This window comes from Lytechinus pictus, chromosome 5 (genome assembly GCF_037042905.1).
Source record: "Lytechinus pictus isolate F3 Inbred chromosome 5, Lp3.0, whole genome shotgun sequence".
Lineage (NCBI taxonomy): Eukaryota > Metazoa > Echinodermata > Echinoidea > Temnopleuroida > Toxopneustidae > Lytechinus > Lytechinus pictus.
The window spans coordinates 25,657,625-25,682,587 of record NC_087249.1 but is presented as its reverse complement, the minus strand read 5'-3'; the positions used below and the strand labels follow the sequence as shown (position 1 = coordinate 25,682,587).

The window sequence follows — 24,963 nt, the reverse complement described above, 5'->3', positions numbered from 1 at the left end:
ACAACACTTTATTAGATTGGCATCAATGAGATTTAGAAGTCCTTGCTTATTGCAGTCTTGATAATGATTCTTCTTGCACATACTGTGTATGCAGACCTTCATTTTTGAGGAGCGCGATCGCGCCGGCGCTCCTACCGCGCTCCTTAAAAAAAATAAGGAGAGCAAAAAATCGCGCTCCTAAAAAAAAAAAAAAAAAAAAAAAAAAAAATGAAAAAAAAATTGTTAAAATTTCACATTTCACATCTTTAAATCCTTGAAATGGTCTTCTTTTTTCCATGATTCCTTGAAATTACTTTGATTTAGTTGAAAACTATCAGAAAAATGAAGAATATTCATCTCTTTCCCGACTCTGATTTTAATTTAAACTCGGTAAATATTTGCAGTCCCATGTAGTCCCATATGTAGATTTTCATGGCAGCACCATGGAAGTCTACATGTGGGACTACAATATTTACCGAGGTAAGTTCAAATCAGAGTCGGGAAAGAGGTGAATATTCTTCATTTTTCTGATAGTTTTCAACTAAATCAAAGTAATTTCAAGGTATTATGGAAAAAAGAAGACCATTTCATGGATTTAAAGATGTAAAATGTAAAATTTTAGCAATTTTTTTTTTTTTTTTTTTTTTTTTAGCAGTAGTGCATACGACCTCTTGTAAACGTATTGACGTGACCCAGGCCTAGTTTCACCACAGATTAATTAATAGCTAACACAGCTATTGCATATATATACAATGTTAAGAAAAATCTACAATTTATCATACATATATTGTAATGAATTGATTTGAGCTCCTCACGGAGAGTGATTCTGAGGAGCTCAATTGAGCTCCTCAAAAAAATAAGGAGAGCGATTTATTGAGCTCCACGAAATTATAAACGTGAAGGTCTGTGTATGCATCGAATCTGACAACTTAATGGATAACATCACTGGTGTTTATTATCTTTAATTGATATTTTACCCCAAAACCATCAAAAAAATACAATTGCCAAACCTTAGTGGCAGGTTTTAGGACAGCATATGATTGCAATATTGTTATATAATTATTGCTATCTAGGCTATCCGATGCAGGTAGAAACCTCCATCAAAGACAAACTTTTCATTTCTTTCATAGCTTTACATGACATTTCCAATTGAAATGAAATGTTTGCCTTGGGTAAGGGAGGGAGTACTCAATATATATTTGACATCCCTTTCTTTGTTCCTCCTTGCTCTCTCTCTCTCTCCCCCACCCCCCCCCCTTTCTTCCTCCATCTCCCTCCCTTTTTTCTCACTCTTTCTTTACATTTCAGAGCTGGTTGAACAAGCGCCAAGCAGGAGAGGCATCCATATTACATAGCTTGTTCCACAAATGCTTTGATGATATCTACAAGTATGCATCACTCAACCTCTTGCCCAAGATGGAGACCTTGGAATGTAACTATATCAAACAGGTCAGAAACTTTGTAAAAATACCATTGCAAGTTGTGCCAATCCAATATACTATATTGGTCATCTCCATGCTAACAAAATATATAAAGGCTTTGATTTAGTGTTGCTTTGACTTATTGAATGATCATGTTAATTTGATGTTTTTTGTCTTTGTTTTTATTACTATTATTGGTTGTGCCTTTCCCAAAGCTACAAAACTATTTGAAACTCAATCAATAATACAGGATATCTGTTTTCTAATGGAAGACACCTGTGTCATTTCAGTGAGGTCCCATTATTTTATTTGATTAATTAATTTCAGGTTTGTTATTAATTATTGGTCTGCCTTTGCAACAGAGAGTATGAATTCATTTTCTCTAGTTGATATAAACAGCCATTTTCAAATGAAAAATCAGTTGCAAATATTTTTTTAAACAACACACACCAAGTTAATATCTACTGTAGATAGATGAAATCCAAAGCACTGAAGTAAACAAATATTCACCCTGTATCCCATTCAGGCTGTTGACCCAATGGAAAGACAGATCCCAGAGAGATATTTGCTCATGTTAAACTGTCTTTTCCAAATTGGCACTCAATTGCAAACATTTGTTTCAATAATACTATAAAGTTAACATCTAATGTAGATACACAAAATGCAATACTGCATTAAACAAATGTTTGTCCTGTATCCCATTCAGGCTGTTGACCTATTGAAAGGCCCAACTCAAAAAAAAAGATATGCTCTTGTTGAAAATGAAATGTTATTTCCAAATTTGATATTAATTGCAAATATTTTTCACCAAATCTCTATAGGTTAATATCTACTGTAGATACACAAAATGCAATACTGCAATAAACAAAGATTTATCTTTTATCCCATTCACACGGTTGACCTGTTGGGAGGCCTGACCTTATTTGCTATAGTCAGAAATTACTTTCGATTCCAAATTGGCAATTAAAATAAATACATATAACATTTCAGAAATGCACTCTAAGTTAATATCTACTGTAGATACATGATATCCATTGTGATTCCTGTACCCCAATCAGGCTGTTGACTTGTTGGAAGGACTGATCCCAGTGAAAGATGAGCATGACCACTCCACCATGCCTGCAGCTCACCTGGAGAAACTCTTCATCTTTGCTGTTATGTGGAGTATTGGTGCACTGCTGGAGCTGGAAGACAGAGCAAAGATGCAAGACTTCATGATGAAACATGGAAGCAAGTTGGATCTTCCTCCCCTTCCTGAAGGAAGCGGGCACACCATCTTTGAGTATGTGGTGACCAATAATGGTACGTTCAGTCCTTTCAGAATTTTCTTACAAGGAATAATCAGTGTTCATATGTATGAAGTAATATATAAAAGCAGAATATTATTATTATTACTGTGAAGAATAATAGTTTTGTAGTCCAACTCTCATTGCTTTGATGGTTGGAAATGATAATTTTTTGGGAGAAAATGTGTTTTTAAGTGTCAGAGATCTTAAGTTTTCAATTACTTTTATTTTCTATATTCTCATCGTCTTTTTGTCTGTTTGGCTAATCAATCTTAGGAACTTGGGAGCACTGGTCCAACCGAGTCCAGGAATATCTCTACCCAGATGACTCTGTCCCTGAGTATTCTTCCATCCTCGTGCCTAATGTTGACAATGTCTGCACAAACTTTCTCATGAATACAATCGCCAAGCAGAACAAGGTCTGCATTTTCTTTAATATCAAAGAAGTATCTATTATTTCTCCCTCATCCCTTATTACTTATTCTCCTTTCCTATAATTGATAAATGTATTGGTAGTCTTCATTTTCATCCTTCACTCACCAAAGTGGCCGAGTTAAGGTACCAATTGAAATAAAAGTAAGTTGGGTGTATGGCAAAATATTATTTGAGCTCATGATACTGATAAAAAGCAGAATATTTTCATTTGCATGAAGGGCACCACTAAAATACTAAAGAAAACACAGAGGATTTAGTCAATGATTTGGTTTATTTATTAAATTTGTTTAAATTCTGTTATGCATAACAAGACTGCTGAAAACACATCCATTTTTGGTGAGTGAAATGTCAGTATATCTTGGTATGAAATTACTAATTTCCCAGTATGATTTTATATCTATTGATCTTGTTGCCATCTCTTATTTTTGAAGGCTGTGCTCTTAATAGGAGAACAAGGAACAGCCAAGACTGTCATGATCAAGGGTTACATGTCTAAATACAATCCTGATCAACACATCAGTAAGAGCTTCAATTTCTCATCGGCAACTATTCCTATGATGTTCCAGGTAACTCTCAATTTCACCTCCATATTTCCTTCATTCCATTCACATGCTAAGGCTATTTCTTCTGTTTACACAATCCTCCCCTCATATTTAAATGTAATTTTATGAAACTGCATGCATGGTCTGTGTATGCTGGTTTGATCTGCAGATTTTCCAATACTCTGTAGCTCCAACCGATTCTATTTGTAGGGCTGCGAGTCTGTATATTTTCACTTAATGCAAGAGGTTATGTGGTAGTGGATTGTATTAATACACACCTTTAAAAAACCATCCATAGTTAAGAAAATAATCAATTATCAACCAACCACTCAATCAAGTAACCAACCATTATTCAATCAATCTATCAACCTGTATGTCAACCAAATGATCAATACAATTGATCAATCCGTTATTGTTTAATTCAATGTGTCCTTTTATCATTACAACATTAGATGCTCTGAACTTGTGCATTACATTTTTGTAAACCACTCAAAAAAAGACAATTTACACCCTCATAAAAGAGTTAAATATAAACATTTTTATGGAAATTATATTTTTTCTGTATTTTATACTTCTATTACAACATGTTGACCCATAAATAGTAGATAAGATATTATCTTATCTACGCTCCACATTTCAAATGAGGTACGCCAGAGTTTAATAAAGAAACAAGTAATTCCAGGCAAGAAAAGGAGCTTGATGGGTGAATTTAATAAACTCTGTGGCCTAGAGAGCGATCGTCGATTATACAGGGATATCAATAACCAATAACATCAACAACAACATAACAACAAACCATAATCCTAAATATGATTATGGCGGTATCTAAAAATAATCATAGATATCATATTCCAGTTATAAACGACAGAATCATCAATGAGTGAATACAACTTACTCTTAGATTATAGAGTACTTCCATCCTTTGTATCCTTTGTATGAATTAAATAAATGGCATGGCATTAAAATAACATTTTAGATATACCACATGTCAAAACGATCGTAAATAGAAAGTGTTAGATGATTAGATGATAGAAAAGAATAAAAGATAAAGGAGAAATAAATTAAATTCAGAAATAATCAAGTTAGAAAGAAGTTGATCTGTAAGGGAAATAATTACTCATCACTACAACAAGAACACACTGAGTGCCCTGAACTGATGGCAGCAAAAACACAGGTGAACCCAATCTTCACACTTGTCACATTTCACCCGGTTGACGATGGTGAGGCCATTTCTGCCCATAGACCTGCAGCCCGTTGCATAAAACTTTTGCCATAAAAAACTCTGGCAATTTTTTTGCCAGAGTTTTTCAATGTGTAATTTTCAATGGCATGATTTTGTTTGAGAGAATTTTTTTTTATTTGCCAGAATTGTTTTATATCGAATCGCGTATTGCTTAATGCAGACTGCCAGAGGCGTTCCACTTGTTTTTAATGTGTATATTTTATAATCAAATTAACCTCATTTAAAGGGTTGATTGTAGAGGAAATCCTGATAAATAGTCAAACTATTTTCTTTGATTTAAATGACAGCGTACCATTGAAAGCTACGTGGACAAGCGTATGGGAAGCACCTATGGACCCCCAGCAGGCAGAAAGATGACTGTCTTTGTTGATGACATCAATATGCCCATTATCAATGAATGGGGTGATCAGGTATTTCATTTATTTTTTACTGAAGGGAATTTCTGTAAAATGTGTATTAGTAAAACTACCTTTTTGCAAGACCTTACTGAAATGACTCATCAAGAATCATCTCTACTGACTAGTTTATATAATACAGGTGTAAGCTCTCAAATTATCATAGCTCAAGGACTTCATGGGGAGAGCGAGGTAAAAATTGAGATATATGGTGCTGCACATTAAAAACATCAGTTTTTGTGGGTTTGTCGCATATAAAGGCAAAACGAATGTTGTATTCTAGAAGAGCATTTTGGAACACATTCTTTAGCTAGTAAGCAATAGAGAAATCCTACAATATTCACTATTGCATGTAGCAAATTGGAGTGTCATGGGTATCAAAACGAACACAAATGTTGACTAACCAAAGTTTAAATCAGAAATAACCTTGAGGCACATATCTCCAAACATAATCAAGTGCACTTTGTTTTCTTGAAGGTGACTAATGAGATTGTAAGACAGATGATGGAGATGCATGGGATGTACAGCTTGGAGAAGCCAGGTGACTTCACCAACATCGTTGATGTCCAATTCATCGGAGCCATGATCCAACCTGGTGGTGGTCGGAATGACATCCCTCAAAGGCTCAAGAGACAGTTCTCTATCTTCAATTGCACTCTTCCTTCAAATGCTTCCATTGACAAGGTCTTTGGTATGTGACAGAAAAACTTCCCTTAACATAGCATTTAGCATTCATTGTAACTTTGCCATCAATGTTTATTACCATTAGAACTTTAATTTTATTCAGAAAATAAATTAAATTTAATTGTTAGGACATAATTTTTGTAGTCATACACCCTGAATATTTTCTCATTTAGTTAAAAACACTTTATAGCTTTGAACTATTAATTGTGTTCATTGGTGTAGTTGTGTACTATATTTCTTCTATTTTTATCCTCATTTTGTGTATTCATTTCTTTAACACAATGATTTTGATTTGCAGGGATCATTGGCTGTGGGTATTTCTGTCCTACAAGATTTGATGAGGAAGTCATTGAGCTGATCAAACAGCTCGTACCTGTCACTCGAATTCTATGGCAGCAAACCAAGGTATACTGCCCTCTATGGATTAATTTTGTTATTTTGGATTACTTAGTATTTAATTTCTACCTGGTATAGAGGAAAGGAGGACAATTCAAAGGAATATGCCTGTTGACTTTATCGATATTACAAAGTCTAGAATAAATGCTTCATGTCTTGGACAATTAAATAAATTTCTTTTGTCCGACTCCCTTTACATGGGACCTTATTGAAATTACTTGTTTCTTGATTCTTGTTTGTATACAAATTTGTAATACTTTATAAAATTATCATGGCTTGAGCAATTCATGAAGTAAAGTAAAATGGATAAAAATAAGGGTCAGACTATAAGATGGTTGATAGTTTTTATTGCATTATCCCTTTTAAAAAATTACAGAAGTCAATATTCAATTTATCTAGCATTAGCGCACACTATTTTTATCTACCTACTTTCATGCTCATTACATGTACAAGGTTTGTTAACCCAATGATGTTTCATGCCTAAAATTTGGCATGCCTTTTCCTAATGTCTGTTAACATGGCTTCATTGATCAACATCTTTTTTTCAATTTAGGTGAAGATGCTTCCCACTCCAGCAAAGTTCCACTATATCTTCAATCTTCGTGATCTGTCTCGTATCTGGCAAGGAATGCTACACATTGCAAGGGAAGAGTGCTCAGACCAGGCTACTGTGCTTGCTCTATGGAAGCATGAATGTACTAGAGTCATTGCTGACAGGTAGGTAGTGCTTATTTCAGGGAATTATTACTTATTCGGGGAATGCAATTCCATTTTTTGTTAGCAAGAAGGGTGGTAATTTCAGGTTTTCATATTATGGATCCTCTTTACCAGCTAATATTTACATTCTTTAAAAATATTTGCTTTACATTGTCTGTTTTCCCAAGAAATATATAACTTGATTCATTCATATGTTGAATTATTAACATATTGTACCCAAAGATGCTTGTGAATAGTTTGAAACAAAGCATAACATAAGGATCAGACAGTGAAAGTTAGGCAGCACCTTTTATTTGATGAAAAAGAGGTGCCCCTATACTTCCACTGAAAAAAATGTTTTGTAAACAGAAAAGAGCATATCACATGATAATCTTTATAGTGATTATCTTTTATTAGTATTTCCTTTTGAGCAATCTGAACCATATAAAACAGCTTTTGTCTCACCTGCATAGCAGAGTGAGACTATAGGTGCCGCTTTTCCAACGGTGGCGGCGACGGCGGCGTCAACACCAAATCTTAAAGTTGAATTAAGAAGACGATTCCAAATATTGAGATATTTACATTAATAGCAACCTTACAACCCCCCAAACACTAAGAGGTGATTCGACCCCCCATTTTCTTTTTTCAAAATAGTGAATTTGAACGATTTATCCCTACCCATTTTCCCTGAGTTCGCTCCTGCAATGCCTACCGAGACGGGTGTTCTTTGAGTGTGACGTCACCGGGGGGTATTCGGTCTCGGTGTAGTAAACAAGGCAGTGCCGCTTTGTGTACTATGCACGTACGCCTTCATATGGAATAACTGCAGTTGAAGTTGTATCTGCGAGCCATAGAACTTGCAAAGAGGAAATGATTAAAATATTTGTGGCCGTACTATTATTCCAAATATGTAAATTCCCTCAGAATGATACCATAGACCCTAAAGGAATAATTTCAAGGTGAATAATATGAAATTTGATCGAGATCTTCTCACCAGTCGATAACGTAGCAGACGTGTATTATGACATATTTATCCGCGTGTAACGCGGCTCTTGCAAAAAAACACAGTTGGTTGCGGAATTGCTTTGTGCCGACCGGCCGCCCGCTCCGGCGCAGCTAGCTGTCGAGCTACCGTACCGCATACCTTTCTTGTTGTCTTCAACCATAGATATGTATACTAATTACTATAATATCCCTCTGTCTTCAACTCACTTGCGAATTGCGTTTGTATGTGTGACGGTGACCCCTAGCGTAATTAAATATAGAAAACAACTCAGAAGGCCGAGAAAGAATAATACGTTTGGTTCAAGATTGTTCTGTGGAATGAGCTATGAGTGGAAATGATCCAGAGGATATAAAAGTGGAGTCAAAGACAAAAGAAAAGAAGAAAAAACGCCAGGGGATCGCTGCACGGCCATGAACTAAGTCGACGTACCAGACCATAACAGTACACTCAATGCCTGGGTGTTGTGTCTACTAGTATTATGCGTTCAGCGCGCGCTGAGCGAGAGCTGAGCTAGCCGCCGGAATTACTTTCCAGCTATTCACTTGATTGAACATCGTGATAAAATAAATGAGAAATAGTGAAAATATCATTCAATAACTCACTGTTTGCTATCTTACATCATGATTGAAGAGTTCATGATGGTTATTCATACTGTTTTTTATACAGGGAAAGTAAAGATTTGTACATATCAGTCCTATTTGTTTGATTTGAGTTGCTTTGAAAAAAAATTGTAAAATATCTTTCTCTCTCTGCATAGCATTTCTGTATGACATTCAGGCACCTCTTATACTAAATTCCCCCCGGTGACGTCACACTCCGAGTGGCTTTTCTGTACACTCGTCTCTCGGGCTCTGACAGGTGGCTAATTTCATAGACTTTCAAAGCAAAATATCGAGAAGGCAGAGGATTTTTGTGACATGCTATCTGTTTGAACAACTTATATATACTATATATTGTGTGTAGAACCTATATTTATGGAAACTCACCCCCTTCTTAATTCAACTTTAACCGAAGGTTAAGTTTTTGAAGTGACAGCATAACTTAGAAAGTATATAGACCTAGTTCATGAAACTTGGCCATAAGGTTAATCAAGTATTACTGAATATTCTGCCTGAGTTTCAGGTCACATGACCGAGGTCAAAGGTCATTTAGGGTCAATGAACTTTGGCCATGTTGGGGGAGTCAACATCAAAATCTTTACCTAAGGTTAAGTTTTTGAATTGTCATCATAACTTAGAAAATATATGGACCTAGTTCATGAAACTTGGACATAAGGTTAATCAGGTAATTACTAAACATCCTGCCAGAGTTTCAAGTCACATGATCAAGGTCAAAGGTCATTTAGGGTCAATGAACTTTGGCCAAGTTGGGGGTATTTGTTGAATTACCATCATAAATTTGAAAGTTTATGGATCTGATTCATGAAACTTGGACATGTAAACAAGTATCACTGAACTTCCTGTGCGAGTTTTAGGTCACATGACCAAGATCAAAGGTCATTTAAGGTCAATGAACTTGGCGAAGTGGGGGGTATTTGTTTAATTACCATCATAACTCTGTAAGTGTATTGGTCTAGTTCATAAAACTTGGACATGAGAGTAATCAAGTATCACTGAACATCTCATGCGAGTTCCAGGTCACATGACCAAAGGCAAAGGTCATTTAAGGTCATTGAACTGTGGCCATTTGGACGTGATTATTAGATTGCTGTCGTAATTTTCAAAGTTTATAGATATAGTTTATAAAATGTGGATATACGGGTAATCAAGTATCATTGACAAGTCTTAGGTGGCATGATCATGGTCAAATGTCATTTATTGACAATGAACGTAGTATTGTATCATATGAATGGTGTTTTTTTGTGAATAATTATTTTATAGTAGTTTCAAAGTCATCACTGCTGCTGTATTGAATCGCGTGATGCAGGTGAGACTGCCAGAGGCGCTCCACTTGTTTCTAATTTTCTACCACAAAGACCATCCCTTTTTCAAGTGTATTATATGTCTTTATTGTTTTAAATGTTCTAACCACCCTCAGATTCACTACTCAAGCAGACAAAGATTGGTTTGAGAATGCTACATCCAAAGTCTTACTAGATCAGTTGGGCAAGAGCTATGTAGACCAACTAGCCAATGAACCCTACTTTGTCGACTTCCTTAGAGAACCACCTGAACCAACGGGAGAAGAGCCTGATGATGCCAACTTGGAAGCTCCAAAGATCACAGAACTTGTAACTAATTAGATATATGATAACTATCAGTTCGCTCAGCTACCTTTTTTGATTTGTTGTTTATGAAAAAAAATGCTTAACATTGTTTTTTGCTCTGTGAATATAAGTCCAAATTTCAAAAAAAAAATTGCCTTGATCGTAATTAGCCTAAAGTTATCATTAATGCCTTGGTAATCATTTGTAATTTCATTAACCCATTGCTTACTGCAAATGAGTTGTCCTTGTACAAAACCTAATAATTACAGAGTGCATTAAGGCCACCGCACACCTTACGACCCGACTGGTCTGCGATTGGCATGCGACTGAGTGAGGGGAGATGAATCGCAAGGTGGTCATAAGCCTCAACACCGCACACCTTGCGATCCGACTACCACGTTGTCTGCGACTCACGCATGCGCTTTTTGCTTTTTTCCATAACAACAGAAAATGCGCTTACTACTGCGTATGCGCGTTGTTTATCATAATACGCGTCGTACAACTCTGCTGTCTGATTGGCTGGAAGTTGGATTGAGCTTGCGATCCAGTCATAAGGATTCGACATGTCAAATCCTTCCGATTTTCCTTGCGACTTGTCTCTGACCGGTCTGCAACTATCAAGCTGACAAGATCTGTGACGTCACATCTCCCCCACTCAGTCGCAAGCCAGTCGTAGACCAGTCGGGTCGTAAGGTGTGCGGTGGCCTTTAGTCAACAGGTTAAGGGAAGTGCATCCTCGTGATACCTGCGCATAAGACTGATTTCTGACTTGTCATGTTGTCCCAAGTTTTGACCATATTCCATCTTGTCTCATGTGCACAAAATTAGATGTATGAAAATCAAATAGAATTGTAAATGTTGATTTTCATTTTGAATCAATGATGACCACAGGTTCCTGACTTGGAGTTCCTCTCTGAGAAACTGCAGCAGTATATGTCGATGTACAATGATGCAGTACGTGGTGCTCACATGGATCTAGTCTTCTTCAAGGATGCTATGACTCATCTCGTTAAGGCAAGTTAACCACTCTATTCTTTTCTCAACTCTTCTCACCACCACAGAGGTACCGACCCTCCCGATTTCATTGTAAGGCTCCTAATAATTTGGTGCAATTCCCGCTCTTATGATCACCACCTTAATCCTCCTGTAAACATATATTTAACAAATACGAACTATTATATTTCTTTAAACGTAAACTTTTGCAAAAACATAGCTTTAGATTGAATCAGAGAGCGTCTAGGAACCCAGATATTCCAGGGCCCTTAGGCAGGTCCTTGCCCCCAGCCTAAAGGGTCAAGCGCTCCACCCACATAATTTTATGTCACTTGCAAATCCTCCCTCATTCTAATTTTCAAAAGTTGACATCTCTTCTACCACCCCATATCTATTAGAGGACATTCAAAAATTAATGGAGGTATTTTTATATGATTTTGGTTTGTAATTCAGATCTCTCGGATCATACGAACTGATAGAGGCAGTGCCTTACTAGTCGGAGTTGGAGGTTCTGGCAAGCAAAGTCTAACTAGGTTGGCTACCTTCATCGCAGGATACAAGATCTTTCAAATCACCTTAACAAGGTTAGTCTAGTATTACTTGTTTTACAATTTTCTTATTGATTTATCAGAATAGTTGATGCTTAAGCATTCATACTTATGATTTCTAAGTTGAAGGGGTTTACTTAGCTCGCTGGCAGGTTCATTGTTTCTTAGCTTCTATTTATGCATGTATGTAAGTACATCATGTAGAATTCTACCTTTTTAAAACATTTATCAGTCATCAATATTCAGAATTGTATGTCATATATGTATTAAATTTTACTTGTTCATTAATTCAAGTTTATTTTTACAATTTTAACAGCTTTAATTATTGCATTGTAATTAAGATGTTACATGATCAATGAGAGATTGTTTGTCTTCATAATTTCAATGTTTCATCATATTGTATGGTGATATCTTACTCGCCATGAACTAAATTTTTGTCTCGCCTGCATAGCAGAGCGAGACTATAGGTGCCGCTTTTCCGACGGCGGCGGCGTCAACATCAAATCTTAACCTAAGGTTAAGTTTTTGAAATGACATCAAAACTTAAGAAGTATATGGACCTAGTTTCAGGTCACATGACCAAGGTCAAAGGTCATTTAGGGTCAATGAACTTTGACCATGTTGGGAGAATTATTTTCAAAATCTTAACCTAAGGTTAAGTTTTTTAAATAACATCATAACTTAAAAAGTATATGGACCTAGTTCATGAAACTTGGGCATAAGGTTAATCAAGTATTAGTGAACATCCTGCTTGAGTTTCAGGTCACGTGACCAAGGTCAAAGGTCATTTAGGGTCAATGAACTTTGGTCAAGTTGGGGGTATTTGCTGCATTACTATCATAACTTTGAAAATTTATGAATCTAGTTCATGAAACTTGAACATAAAGTTGATCAAGTATTAGTGAACATCCTACCTGAGTTTCAGGTCACATGACCAAGGTCAAAGGTCATTTAGGGTCAATGAACTTCTTTGGCCAAGTTGGGGGTATTTGTTGAATTACCATCATAACTTTGAAAATTTATGGATCTAGTTCATGAAACTTAGACATTAGATTAATCAAGTACCACTGAATATCCTGTGCGAGTTTCAGGTCACATGACCATGGTCAATGGTCATTTAAGGTCAATGAACTTTGGCCGTGTTGGGGGTATTTGTTCAATTACCATCCTAACTCTGAAAGTTTATGGATCTAGTTCATAAAACTTGGACATAAGAGTAATCAAGTATCACTGAACATCCCCTGTGAGTTTCAGGTCACAAAACCAAGGTCAAAGGTCAGTTAAGGTCAATAAACTTAGGCCATGTTGGGGTAATTGTGAATTGCCATCATGAATGATTATTTTATAGTAGTTTTCAAAGTTAGCACTGCTGCTATATTAAATCGCGTAATGCAGGCGAGACTGCCAGAGGCGTTCCACTTGTTAATATTTTCTGGTTTGAAAGTTGTTCATATGTTTAGACTAATCATCAGAGTCATTGTTTGATAGTTTTAACTACTTTGTTTGCATTTTCATCAAGTTTTGATAAAATTTTCCAGTGTTCTTTTCTTTGTTGGAATTCACCCACTTTCGGTTTGTTTCCTGGGCGGTCAGCAAAATAGAAAAGGTAATTCTTCTTGTTATGACTTTTCATTGAGTTAATGTGGATACTGTTAACAATATATTTTGGTTCTTTGAGCTGTTTCATAAATCTTCTCGTACAGTTGAGAATTGATTTATGAAAGGCTGGAAAATTAAGTGCCAATTAAGCTGCCTAACTTTTGCCTGATACTTTAACAAAGTTTTAGGGCATTTTTCAATAATTTTCATTAGATTGCTGAAAATGCAATGGTATTTTGCATTAATATGATTAAAGAAATATTTAATATAAATTTTTAAAAGTGCTTTCCTTATTTCAGTTGTTTGAAAAGTCATAGATTATAAATATTATGAACAGTTTCATGGAAACACAGCCCAGGGAGTTGTTTTAGAGCTACCAACACTTCTATGAAGTAACTAAGAATTTACATTCTGTAAAGACTATGATTATCATTAACATTTTCTATATGTATTGACAAGTGTATAACTACATAATATGTGGTGCATGTCCTAAAACTGATATATTGTAGATAATATGAAATTGAAACATGTGGAGTGGATGTGTTTGCAATTTTACCTGAAATTGATTTTGGTATTAAAGGAATTACAGATGAAAAAAAAAGGATTTCACAAATGATATAGTTAGAAGTATGAAAGATTTAAATTTATTGACTCTTCAATGCTTAGACAGGCTCTACGGAATGGACAATTTCCATCCTGAATTATGAAGAAAATATTTTTCTTAATCATGTTTCAACTCACTACCGTAAGGGCACTAGTATTCAACCCGTTTGGAGAGTTTCCTCAAATATATAGAAATATAGAATTTACCTGAATCTCAGACCGTCTTATTTCCAAGAGCAAATGCTGGTTATTCTTTTTCCGTTATTTTTGTCTCACCTGCATAGCAGAGTGAGACTATAGGCGCCGCTTTTCCGACGGCGACGGCGGCGGCGGCGGCGGCGGCGGCGGCGGCGGCGGCGGCGACGGCGGCGTCAACACCAAATCTTAACCTGAGGTTAAGTTTTTGAAATGACAGCATAACTTAGAAAGTATATGGACCTAGTTCATGAAACTTGGCCATAAGGTTAATCAAGTATTACTGAACATCCTGCCTGAGTTTCATGTCACATGACCAAGGTCAAAGGTCATTTAGGGTCAATGAACTTAGACCATGTTGGGGGAATCAACATCAAAATCTTAACCTAAGGTTAAGTTTTTGAAATGTCATCATAACTTAGAAAATATATGGACCTAGTTCATGAAACTTATACATAAGGTTAATCAAGTATCACTGAACATCCTGCATGAGTTTCACATCACATGACCAAGGTCAAAGGTCATTTAGGGTCAATGAACTTTGGCCGAATTGGGGGTATCTGTTGAATTACCATCATAACTTTGAAAGTTTATGGATCTGATTCATGAAACTTGGACATAATAGTAATCAAGTATTACTGAACACCCTGTGCAAGTTTCAGGTCACATGATCAAGGTCAAAGGTCATTTAGGGTCAATGAACTTTGGCCAAATTGGGGTATTTGTTGAATTACAGCCATAAATTTGAAAGTGTGTTGGTCTAGTTCATAAAACTTGGACATAATAGTAATCAAGTATCACTGAACATCCTGTGCGAGTTTCAGGTCACATGATCAAGGTCAAAGGTCATGTAAGGTCAAAGAACTTTGGCCACGTTGGGGGTATTTGTTGAATTGCCATCATATCTCTATAAGTGTATTGGTCTAGTTCATAAAACATGGAAATAAGAGTAACCAAGTATCACTGAACATCTTGTGCGAGTTATAGTAGTTTTCAAAATCAGCACTGCTGCTATATTGAATCGCGTGATGCAGGTGAGACGGCCAGAGGCATTCCACTTGTTTTCTTCAACCAGTTGACTGTGTGCGCGGGTGATCGAATTATATGGCGACGGATTTTGGTACTAGTATTCAACCCATCCGCACTAGTATTCAACCTAGCAATGAAAGATGGCCCTGTCTCACAATCTGCCCTTGTCCCATCCTACTATGGACTAGACCATTTGAGATGAGACCAAACAGGGAATTAATCAAAGCCAGAGACTTACATAGATCTAGATCTAATTTAGCAATCTAAACCCTTTTGAGATTTGCTATCAATCCTCACTAGGTTGAATACTAGTACCATTCAGTGCAAAAGGCCATCGCCGCATAATTCGATCCTCCGCGCATACAGTCGACAGATTGACAAAGAAAATATCGACAACAGATTACCCTGGAAATAACAAAGGTATGAAATTAAGATAAATTCCCTATTTCTAAATATTTTGGGGAATATGTCAAAATCTTTGAATTATGCCGGGTTGAATACTAGTACCCATACGGTACTATGTGCTTTTTTTTCTTTAGTGCAACAATCCCTACGTTCAGGAAATAGAGTAATGCTTATTTTCACTGTGTTGAAGCACTGTATCTAAAAAGTTAGAGGGCATCTCAGAAAAACCTCAATCTTACCAGTAAATATGGCAGTGTATTACATTTCCTGTAGAAAACTCTTCCTAGCCAAAAGTAGATTGATTTTTATCTCATAACTCTAAAATCAAGCTTTTTCTTAGGTGTCCGCAGAAAATTCTAATTTTGAGACATACTCCAGTGGGAGTGTTTTCAGCGCTTTTTGGTCATACAACCCTTTTGATTTGATACTTAGGTCATACAATACTGGTAACCTGATGGATGATCTAAAGTACCTGTACCGTGTAGCTGGAGCAGAGGGTCATGGTATCACGTTCATCTTTACTGACAATGAAATCAAGGATGAAGCTTTCTTAGAATACCTCAACAATGTCCTATCATCTGGAGAGGTAGGGATCTCTTGAAGCAATAATCACAGTTTACTTCATGTATTCATATATTAGTCAATTGATCCATTCATTATTTTATTTTGAAAACTACCAGCATGACCAGGGGATAACTGCTGATGTAGGCCTGGGCTGATTTACCAGGCATGATTTATATCCCCTTGTATATAATAGTTTCTCATCTGGCTACATCAAGGTTTTTAAATGCAGCTTATTCAACTTCGGTCTAATTTGGATTTGGCTGTCTACTACAAAGATGCTATTTCTTCTATAATTATGTACACGTGAAGAAAAGATATTAATCAAATTAATGACTAATTTTATTGGCACTTATAGCAACGGGAGTTTAGTGAGATGCTGTTGTGTGTGTAATTTATTTTTTGTCTGGCAATAGCAGGGGCATAAATGTTGACAGTGTGGTGTTAAGAATCCATGTAGTGATTTCTCAATTTCCTCTCTGTCCCTCTTTGCCATACCAAGGTGTCCAACCTGTTTGCTAAAGATGAGTTGGATGAGATCACACAGGAATTGATCTCTGTCATGAAGAAAGAATTTCCCAGAAGACCTCCAACCAATGACAACTTGTATGACTACTTCATATCAAGAGCTTGCAAGAACCTCCATATTGTGCTTTGTTTCTCTCCAGTAAGTATTGATCAATCCTTAATAACAAATTACAATCTTTTATGCTGTCTTGTAGTTCATTTATATAATGTATTATTGTGAAATGGAGATAGAAACATAAATATTTGACATTATTATGTACCCTGAAGAGATCAAAATTTTCATCTAAACTTTGATGGTAATAGTTGGAAAATAGTCTGCTTTAAGGTAAAAAAAAAAATAGCATGTTGAATACATTTATTCATAAAAATCATCTTTTATCTTGCAATGTGTTAAATTCTCCAAAGATGCTGACCCATGAACTGAACACCTGGGGCCAGTTTCCTAGAGACTTACAATGATAGTGAATTTGCCATTATTGTAACTACCATGGAAACCTTGATTGTGATTGTTTGCTGAGCCCTGTTACTATTGTAGTTTCAATTATGACAAAATTATCATAGTTGTAACTCTTTATGTTAGAGACCTGTCTGCACTACCGTGTTGGTGATTTCAGTTTTAACCGCATAAAAGTGTTGATAGTAGTTTGGCCTTCTTTTCCCTATGCTCTCTGTTGCCCTCTACATGTGTTAGATGTTCTCTGTTGCATGTTCTGTTGCTCTCTACATTTGTTGCATGTTCAATTTCAGCTTAATCCATTAATATTATTTATCATTTATTTGTAACCTTGCCAGGTTGGAGAGAAATTCCGTAACCGCTCCCTGAAGTTCCCTGGGCTCATCTCAGGCTGTACAATGGACTGGTTCACCCGCTGGCCCAAAGATGCCCTGATTGCAGTATCTAACCACTTCTTATCTCAGTTTGAGATCATCTGTCCTGCAGAAACCAAACTCCAAGTGGTACAGACCATGGGGGAGGTGCACGATGGAGTGGCCACTACCTGCATAGAATACTTTGAAAGGCAAGTCACATAGTCCTCAGATACCGGTCTTAATGTCAAATGAACATAGGGGTAATCACAAAAATAGACAGATTTAGATATTGTATATCAAGGATTGAATGAAAAAAGCCAAAGAAAACCATTGAAAAATATCTTTATATTTTCTTTAACTCTTAAATTGCAGAAGACCCACATTGCTGCCACATAATACACATTTATTGTAGAACTTGTTATTTATGACTTACTATTAGGGTAAATAGATATTCCTTCTTCAGGCCATATCTTTTTTTTAACAAGTTGTATCATGTTTGTTTTTTCTCTGCCAGGTATCGCCGTCAAACCCACGTCACTCCCAAGTCTTACTTGTCCTTCTTGGATGGCTACAAGTCCATATACCTTGAGAAATATGCTGAGATCTCAGAGTTAGCTCAGCGCATGAACACTGGTTTAGACAAGCTTATTGAGGCTAGTGAGTCTGTTGCAGAGCTATCCGTCCAGCTGGTGGTCAAAGAGAAAGAACTGGAAGTTGCTTCCAAGAAGGCTGACAAGGTAACTAGTTGAGCCAGAGATTCTTCTCAATTATTTCATTATATCTGTTTTATACATGGATGAAAACAATTTATCAAATATAGAGACATATAGTTGACCATTAAGTTTTGAAATAGAAGTAAGTTTAATTGAAACTGAGAAGGCTCAGGGAATAATATATTTGAAATGTATTTTACATTTTTTTACTTTAATAGTTGCATGGTAGGTTGACACATGTAGATTGATACATTTTTCAGTATCGTAGTACTGTTAAAATAGATATTGTTTCTATTGATTTTGATTGAATAAGGTGTTAGCAGAAGTGACGGTGTCAGCCCAAGCAGCAGAGAAAGTAAAAGCATCAGTGCAGATTGTGAAAGACAGGGCCCAAGCCATTGTGACTGAGATTGAAGCAGACAAATCAGTAGCCGAGGGCAAGCTAGAGGCAGCCAGGCCTGCTCTAGAGGAAGCAGAGTCTGCTCTCAATACCATCAAACCTGCCCACATCTCCACTGTGAGAAAGCTTGCCAAACCTCCCCATCTTATCATGCGTATCATGGATGCAGCACTCTTGCTCTTTCAAAAGAGGCTTGACCCGGCATTCCCTGACCCAGAGAGACCTTGCCCTAAGCCATCTTGGAGTGAATCACTGAAGGTTTGTCATTGCATAAGTGTGCGTTGATTTTGTGATTTTATTCAAAAGTCCATTCTCATAAGTAACTTTAGATATATGATAATGTTGAATTTTTATATAGATTTTATGAATAATTGAATCTCTAAAAATAGTCTACATTTCTCACATCCTGACATTTTCTAATGTTCAAGGTACATTATTGTCTTGTAAAAATACATATTTGTTGTAATAACACGATATATGCATCATTGGCCAAAATACAGTATATTTACTAATAATACTAAAAATATGAACCATTTATAAAGCGCAGTAACTAACTGCATATACTCTACTGCGCTTGACACTTTAATTGCAGCCTAGCCGCCATATAAGTGTTCAAGCATTCTAAGGAATTTTTTTCTTACCGGAAATATTGAAAGATACACCATGATTATATCATAAATAATGCTCACACTTTAGTTGCGATCCAAGCACAATGCTTAAAGATTTCTCCAATGAATATTTTTATAATAAAATTAAACAAGAAGGATTATCATACAAGGGTGGCAGTCATTACATAATTTTTTTTAAAAATTGCGATGTACTAGAATTTGAGGAAGGAAGGATACTCAGTAGAAAACAAAATGATAGATAGAGACAGAGAGGGATATAGAAAAAGAATGATCATGAATTGTTTGTACTTCCTTTTTTCCTAGTTGATGAGTGGTGGTGGATTTGTGAATGCCCTGCAATCCTTTCCTAAGGATTCCATCACAGCAGAGACAGTAGAGCTACTTCAACCTTATCTAGGCATGGAAGACTACTCATTTGAGAATGCCAAGAAAGTGTGTGGAGATGTTGCTGGTCTGTGCTCATGGACGTGTGCAATGGCAACATTTTTTGGAATCAACAGAGAAGTTTTGCCCTTGAAGGTAATTGGTTACTTCTTGATTGGGTTTGATCTTTGAGTATTTTAAAGAGACTGTATTGTCCGTAAATTTTCTTTTCTTACATGTATATTCATCATTGTCAACATAGGATTTTGCAGTGAAACTGCTTCTGTTTATTTTTTTAAACTTTACCAATTGCCCTTGTAAAACACTAACAATTATCAGCAAGTTGCCCTCTCTTCTTTCTTTACCTCTTACTCACTGGTTGGTTATCTAGAGAGGAAAAAAATCTAGATATTTGTGAACTGAATTAAATGCGAAACAAAATCTGAATAATCATTATTTTAAAACATTGTGATGTCATATTCCATATTGCTCTTTTGCCTAGGCCAATCTTGCAGTCCAAGAGGCCAAATTGAACGTTGCTTCCAGAGAATTGGCCAAAGCTCAGGGTCAGCTGGATGAAAAGCAGAGAGAACTAGATGAAGTCCAGGCCAAGTTTGATGCAGCTATGAAAGAAAAGCAGGTAACTACTTCCAAGGTCATCACTGGCTGGCCAGGGGAAACTACCTGGCATAAACTTTTTTTTGGGGGGGGGGGGTCTTCTCCCTAACCCCTGTGTTTCTACACATAAAAATCAATTTTAGCTATAAAGATATGAAATTTTAACACTATCTGTAAAGCCTTTGTGTGATTACTAATTTAATACATTGTATATAGTGGTAGTCGGCAGTGGGCTTTTTGTGGCGCTATGAAAGCCGGTCAGGAGCCATGCCAGTTTTGCCACCCACGTTAGTGATTTATTAGCTTGTGTTGGTTTTTTTTGGGGGGGGGTTGGTTTTGTTTTATTTTTTATTTGTTATTGTTTAAAGGTCAAGTCCACCCCAATGTTGATTTGAATAAATAGAGAAAATTAAGCTAGCACAATGCTGAAAATTTCATCAAAATCAAATGTAAAATAAGAAAGTTATGGCATTTTAAAGTTTAGCTTATTTTTTCACAAAACAGTGATATGCACAACTCAGTGACATGCAAATGAGTGAGTCGATGATGTCACTCACTCACTATTTCTTTTGTTTTTTATTGTTTGAATTATACAATATTTCATTTTTTACAGATTTGACAATAAGGACCAACTTGACTGAACCATATAGTATTAAACAATGCTAATTTCACATGTTCAGGAGGAATTCATTGTTTTTTCACTTGACGATGAGGAGAAAAATAGAATATTCCTTATTTCATATAATAAAATACAAAAGAAATAGTGAGTGGACTACGTCATCAGTCTCCTCATTTGCATACTGACCAGGATGTGCATATAACTATTATGTGAAATTAAGCGAAACTTCAAAATGTCATAACTTTCTTATTTTCCATCCGATTTTGATGAAATTTTCAGTGTTATGCTCGTTGGATTTTTCTCTTTTAATTCAAATCAACTTTTTGTTTGGGTGGACTTGTCCTTTAATGAGAGATATACATTCAGAAGGATATTGCCAACACTTTGTGTTCTAGCTAGAGATTTTGTTATAATTCAGTTCTGTCAAAAGTAGATGTTTGTGATTGCAACCTTGAGCAATATGAGTGTATCTTTAGCAAAGAAGACTTAAAGGATTGCATGTATGAGTAATGAATTTGATTGTGTTTTGTGTACAGGATCTGTTGGATGATGCAGAGTCTTGTAGGAAAAAGATGCAGGCAGCATCAGCACTCATCAATGGTCTCGGGGGAGAAAAGATTAGATGGACTCAGCAGAGCAAGGAGTTCAAATCTCAGATCAATAGGCAAGTCAAGATAAATATCAAAGAATGTATTTCAAGTGAAAAATAGTGTAAATTCCCATTCTCTCTGTATCAACAGTACTCATTTATTTCATATATTCATCTATATATTTATTTATTTATCTATTTATTTATTTTTATTTATTTATTTATTTATATAACTGATTAGCAGCACCAGCTGAAGGGATCAAGGTATAGTTTAGATACTTACAATATGATTCCAAAAATGAATGAAAAATATAAATACAGTATACAACATATAATGGTTTAGTTTTATCAAAGATTAATCAAAAGTTTAATCAAGATTTAAAATAAATTGTCAACAGTTGATGATAGTATCACATGAAATCAATTGAGCAAAGTACTTTTTGTTGGATGTTCAAACCACTCAATTTTGGATTACCTTGGACGATAACACAGACTATTTCCTTTAATATATATGGTAAGGTCCCCCAGGTCTGCGCACTTGCATACCTTCGCAATTCTTTTAAAAGAAGATACGCAACAACCACAAATTTTACACATGTGATACATGAAAAAATAATGAAATTTGGGCATTTCATGTGATGGCCTCAAAATGCAGCCTATCATCAAAATCCCAGAATCGTGTGTAAAGTGAATGGGCGTGCAGACATGGGTTATCATTTTTTTGTTCAATGTGAAAATGACTGGCCTAGGTTTTTTCCAAGAAAATAATTTCTTTCAAACTGTTATGAGATTTTTGGCTCAATTACTCTTAAGAATTTAAGGAACATTATCATCTAAATTTTTTTGTGAAATAAAAAGAAATTCATGTTAAATCTAGGTGCATAGACATGGGGCTCACCTCCATTTATGAGCCTCAATGTAATTTCATTTAAAATCAATAAATGATGTATGTTCACCATATCATTGTTGAAATTAAATTGAATAGTCAACAGGCAATAAAATACACTAGCTGTTCTCAACTACTTATTATGTCTCCATCTTTCAATTTATCTCTCCCTCTGTCCCTCTCTTGTTTATCTTCTTCTCTCACTCCCTCTTTCTTGATCATCTGGATAGGCTGGTTGGTGATGTGCTGCTTGCTACTGGTTTCCTTTCTTACTCTGGTCCATTCAACCAAGTCTTCCGTCTCATGATGATGGATGAATGGTCTAAAGAGCTGTCAAGGAGACGCATTCCTTTCTCAGCCAACCTCAATGTCACTAACATGCTGGTGGATGCTCCCACTGTAAGTCAATCAAATTCATTCCCAGAATGCATTCAACAAATAGCAAAACAGCGTGATTAAGAAAAATAATTTAATGTTTTTGAGTCGATAATTAAATTTGCTGGAAGTTTTATGTCTGATTTTTCTTTAAATTCCAAAATGCCTCAAAACATCTCAACCAGAATCTGTGCATGTTTGGGTTTTGTGCTAGTTTGAAATATCAAAACATTCTACAATGTAGATCGGAAATCAATGTATTTATTCATAATGGTTAGCCACAGTCTCTCCTTGTTCCTGGAATCTGATTTTATTCCAAATCATATTGACTAAATGTTGTTTTCTGTCTGTGTATGTTGTAGATTGGAGAATGGAATCTTCAAGGTCTTCCAAATGACGAGCTTTCCATACAGAACGGTATCATTGTGACCAAAGCTACTAGATATCCTCTGTTGATTGATCCACAAGGTCAAGGCAAAACATGGATCAAGAACAGGGAGAGTGATAATGGCCTCCAGGTAAATATAGGATACATGCTCTCCCTTTTGCTGTATTGTATTACATCAATTATTCTGCCAATCACCTGGGGGTTGTTTCACAAAGATTCTAAGAATCACTCTTGAATTGCCTGTTGCATGTGGTATATAACACATCAACACATTGGTCACGGGAGTGTCTCGTGAAAGTGCTTGTTTGACATTTTATCTGAAAAGTCCTGTTTTATTAGCAGTGCTTCTCACCCAATCATATTCAAGGAAAGTTGTAAGATCTTTCAACTTTTTGATAAAAAATATTGATAAAAAAAAACCACTCCCCAGATCATCTGCAATGGATGCACTCTACCATGTTATCCTTAATGAGATTATGCCTAAAAATATGTCTTTAAATGTCCATAATGGCCGTGCATAATTCCCTAAAAAATCATGGGAATACTTTCTTGACCTTAGGTGACATCGCTGAACCACAAATACTTTAGAACTCATCTTGAAGATTCCTTGTCCCTTGGGAGACCTCTTTACATTGAAGATGTTGGTGAAGAGTTGGATCCTGCCCTTGATAATGTCCTTGAGAAGAACTTTATCAAATCTGGCAGCACATACAAGGTAATATAGACAACTTACAAGACAGATATTAATCTCTGTTATATGAACAATACTAGTAAGGGAAAAGAGTATTTCTTCATTTATTTAATCTATTTTTATGTAGTAACATGTTAATTTTATTTTCTTAGTACTTTCAGTCTTGATTGAGTCAGTTAAATAGCAAGTCCAGTTATTTCAAAAGCATGAACAATCTATTAAATTGTGGGATAACCACATGCTGCTAAATGAAATTCCTTTGTCATGTTTTTCTATTGTTTCGAGTTTAAAGTTACCTTATTTACTGTGTTTCATATATGTCAATAATTCCATCAGTCAAAGTCTTTGCACTCTTGCTCTTGGCAGATAGCCTTCATGATATATGTCTTAAAATAACTTTCAATGGTTAACTATTGCTGGAGATCATTTTCAGCGATTGATGTTCTAAATAATGTTAAATCATCTGAACACTTGTTATATCATTTTTTTGTCAGGTGAAAGTAGGAGATAAGGAATGTGATGTGATGAGTGGATTCACTCTCTACATGACCACCAAGCTTGCTAACCCTACCTACACACCAGAGGTAAATTGCTCTTTTCAACATTTTCAATATTTTTTTCTATCATGGTACTTATGATTAGCTGTTGGCTACAAAAATCTGTGGTACACCATATCAAAGCTAAGAAATTTGTAGATATTAGTAGTCCACTGGTTAATTCTATAGTTTTTATATCAGGAATATGTTATTTTCTGGGAGCATTTTATGAAGTGACCTCTCAACGATTCTCGTTCAAAATTTTTATTATTAGCCAATCAGATGCAAGGATTTCAGAAGCTTATCAACAAATGACAATCATAGTCTCTTCTTGAAACTCTCATTGTCTATCTTAACAGGCTTCTCTATTGGACATCTATGATGCCTATCTGTTTACATCTACCTTAGATAGCATTATTAATATGTGTTATATCCTGTTTTGAATGTAATTATACCCTAAATATTATTTGTAGGGTTTGGTCATTCTTTAGAAGGTTTTTTTTTCTGGGAGGGGTCCTTCCTTCGATGGTTGTACAAAGAACTTCAGTTTCAGTTTCAGTTTAGTTTATTTCACTTCCATTTTCTGATAATAAACA

The 24,963-nt window shown here is 35.8% G+C and overlaps 1 protein-coding gene across 1 annotated transcript in view; it reads left to right on the top strand.

The window, feature by feature from the left end:
- The window catches only part of LOC129261620 (dynein axonemal heavy chain 8-like), a 108,487-nt gene that overhangs the window by 59,505 nt on the left and 24,019 nt on the right, over window positions 1–24,963 (top strand). Inside the window, exons 46-68 of the mRNA XM_064100109.1 lie at window positions 1,288–1,428; window positions 2,459–2,702; window positions 2,963–3,105; window positions 3,553–3,687; window positions 5,194–5,316; window positions 5,779–5,992; window positions 6,284–6,390; window positions 6,935–7,098; window positions 10,121–10,313; window positions 11,181–11,303; window positions 11,736–11,866; window positions 16,094–16,247; window positions 16,725–16,889; window positions 17,543–17,769; window positions 18,075–18,297; window positions 18,587–18,931; window positions 19,606–19,821; window positions 20,168–20,305; window positions 21,439–21,566; window positions 22,608–22,776; window positions 23,115–23,270; window positions 23,700–23,855; window positions 24,326–24,415. Of these exons, the coding sequence (XP_063956179.1) occupies window positions 1,288–1,428; window positions 2,459–2,702; window positions 2,963–3,105; window positions 3,553–3,687; window positions 5,194–5,316; window positions 5,779–5,992; window positions 6,284–6,390; window positions 6,935–7,098; window positions 10,121–10,313; window positions 11,181–11,303; window positions 11,736–11,866; window positions 16,094–16,247; window positions 16,725–16,889; window positions 17,543–17,769; window positions 18,075–18,297; window positions 18,587–18,931; window positions 19,606–19,821; window positions 20,168–20,305; window positions 21,439–21,566; window positions 22,608–22,776; window positions 23,115–23,270; window positions 23,700–23,855; window positions 24,326–24,415 (3,885 nt within the window). The remainder of the gene's footprint in view (window positions 1–1,287; window positions 1,429–2,458; window positions 2,703–2,962; window positions 3,106–3,552; window positions 3,688–5,193; window positions 5,317–5,778; window positions 5,993–6,283; window positions 6,391–6,934; window positions 7,099–10,120; window positions 10,314–11,180; window positions 11,304–11,735; window positions 11,867–16,093; window positions 16,248–16,724; window positions 16,890–17,542; window positions 17,770–18,074; window positions 18,298–18,586; window positions 18,932–19,605; window positions 19,822–20,167; window positions 20,306–21,438; window positions 21,567–22,607; window positions 22,777–23,114; window positions 23,271–23,699; window positions 23,856–24,325; window positions 24,416–24,963) is intronic.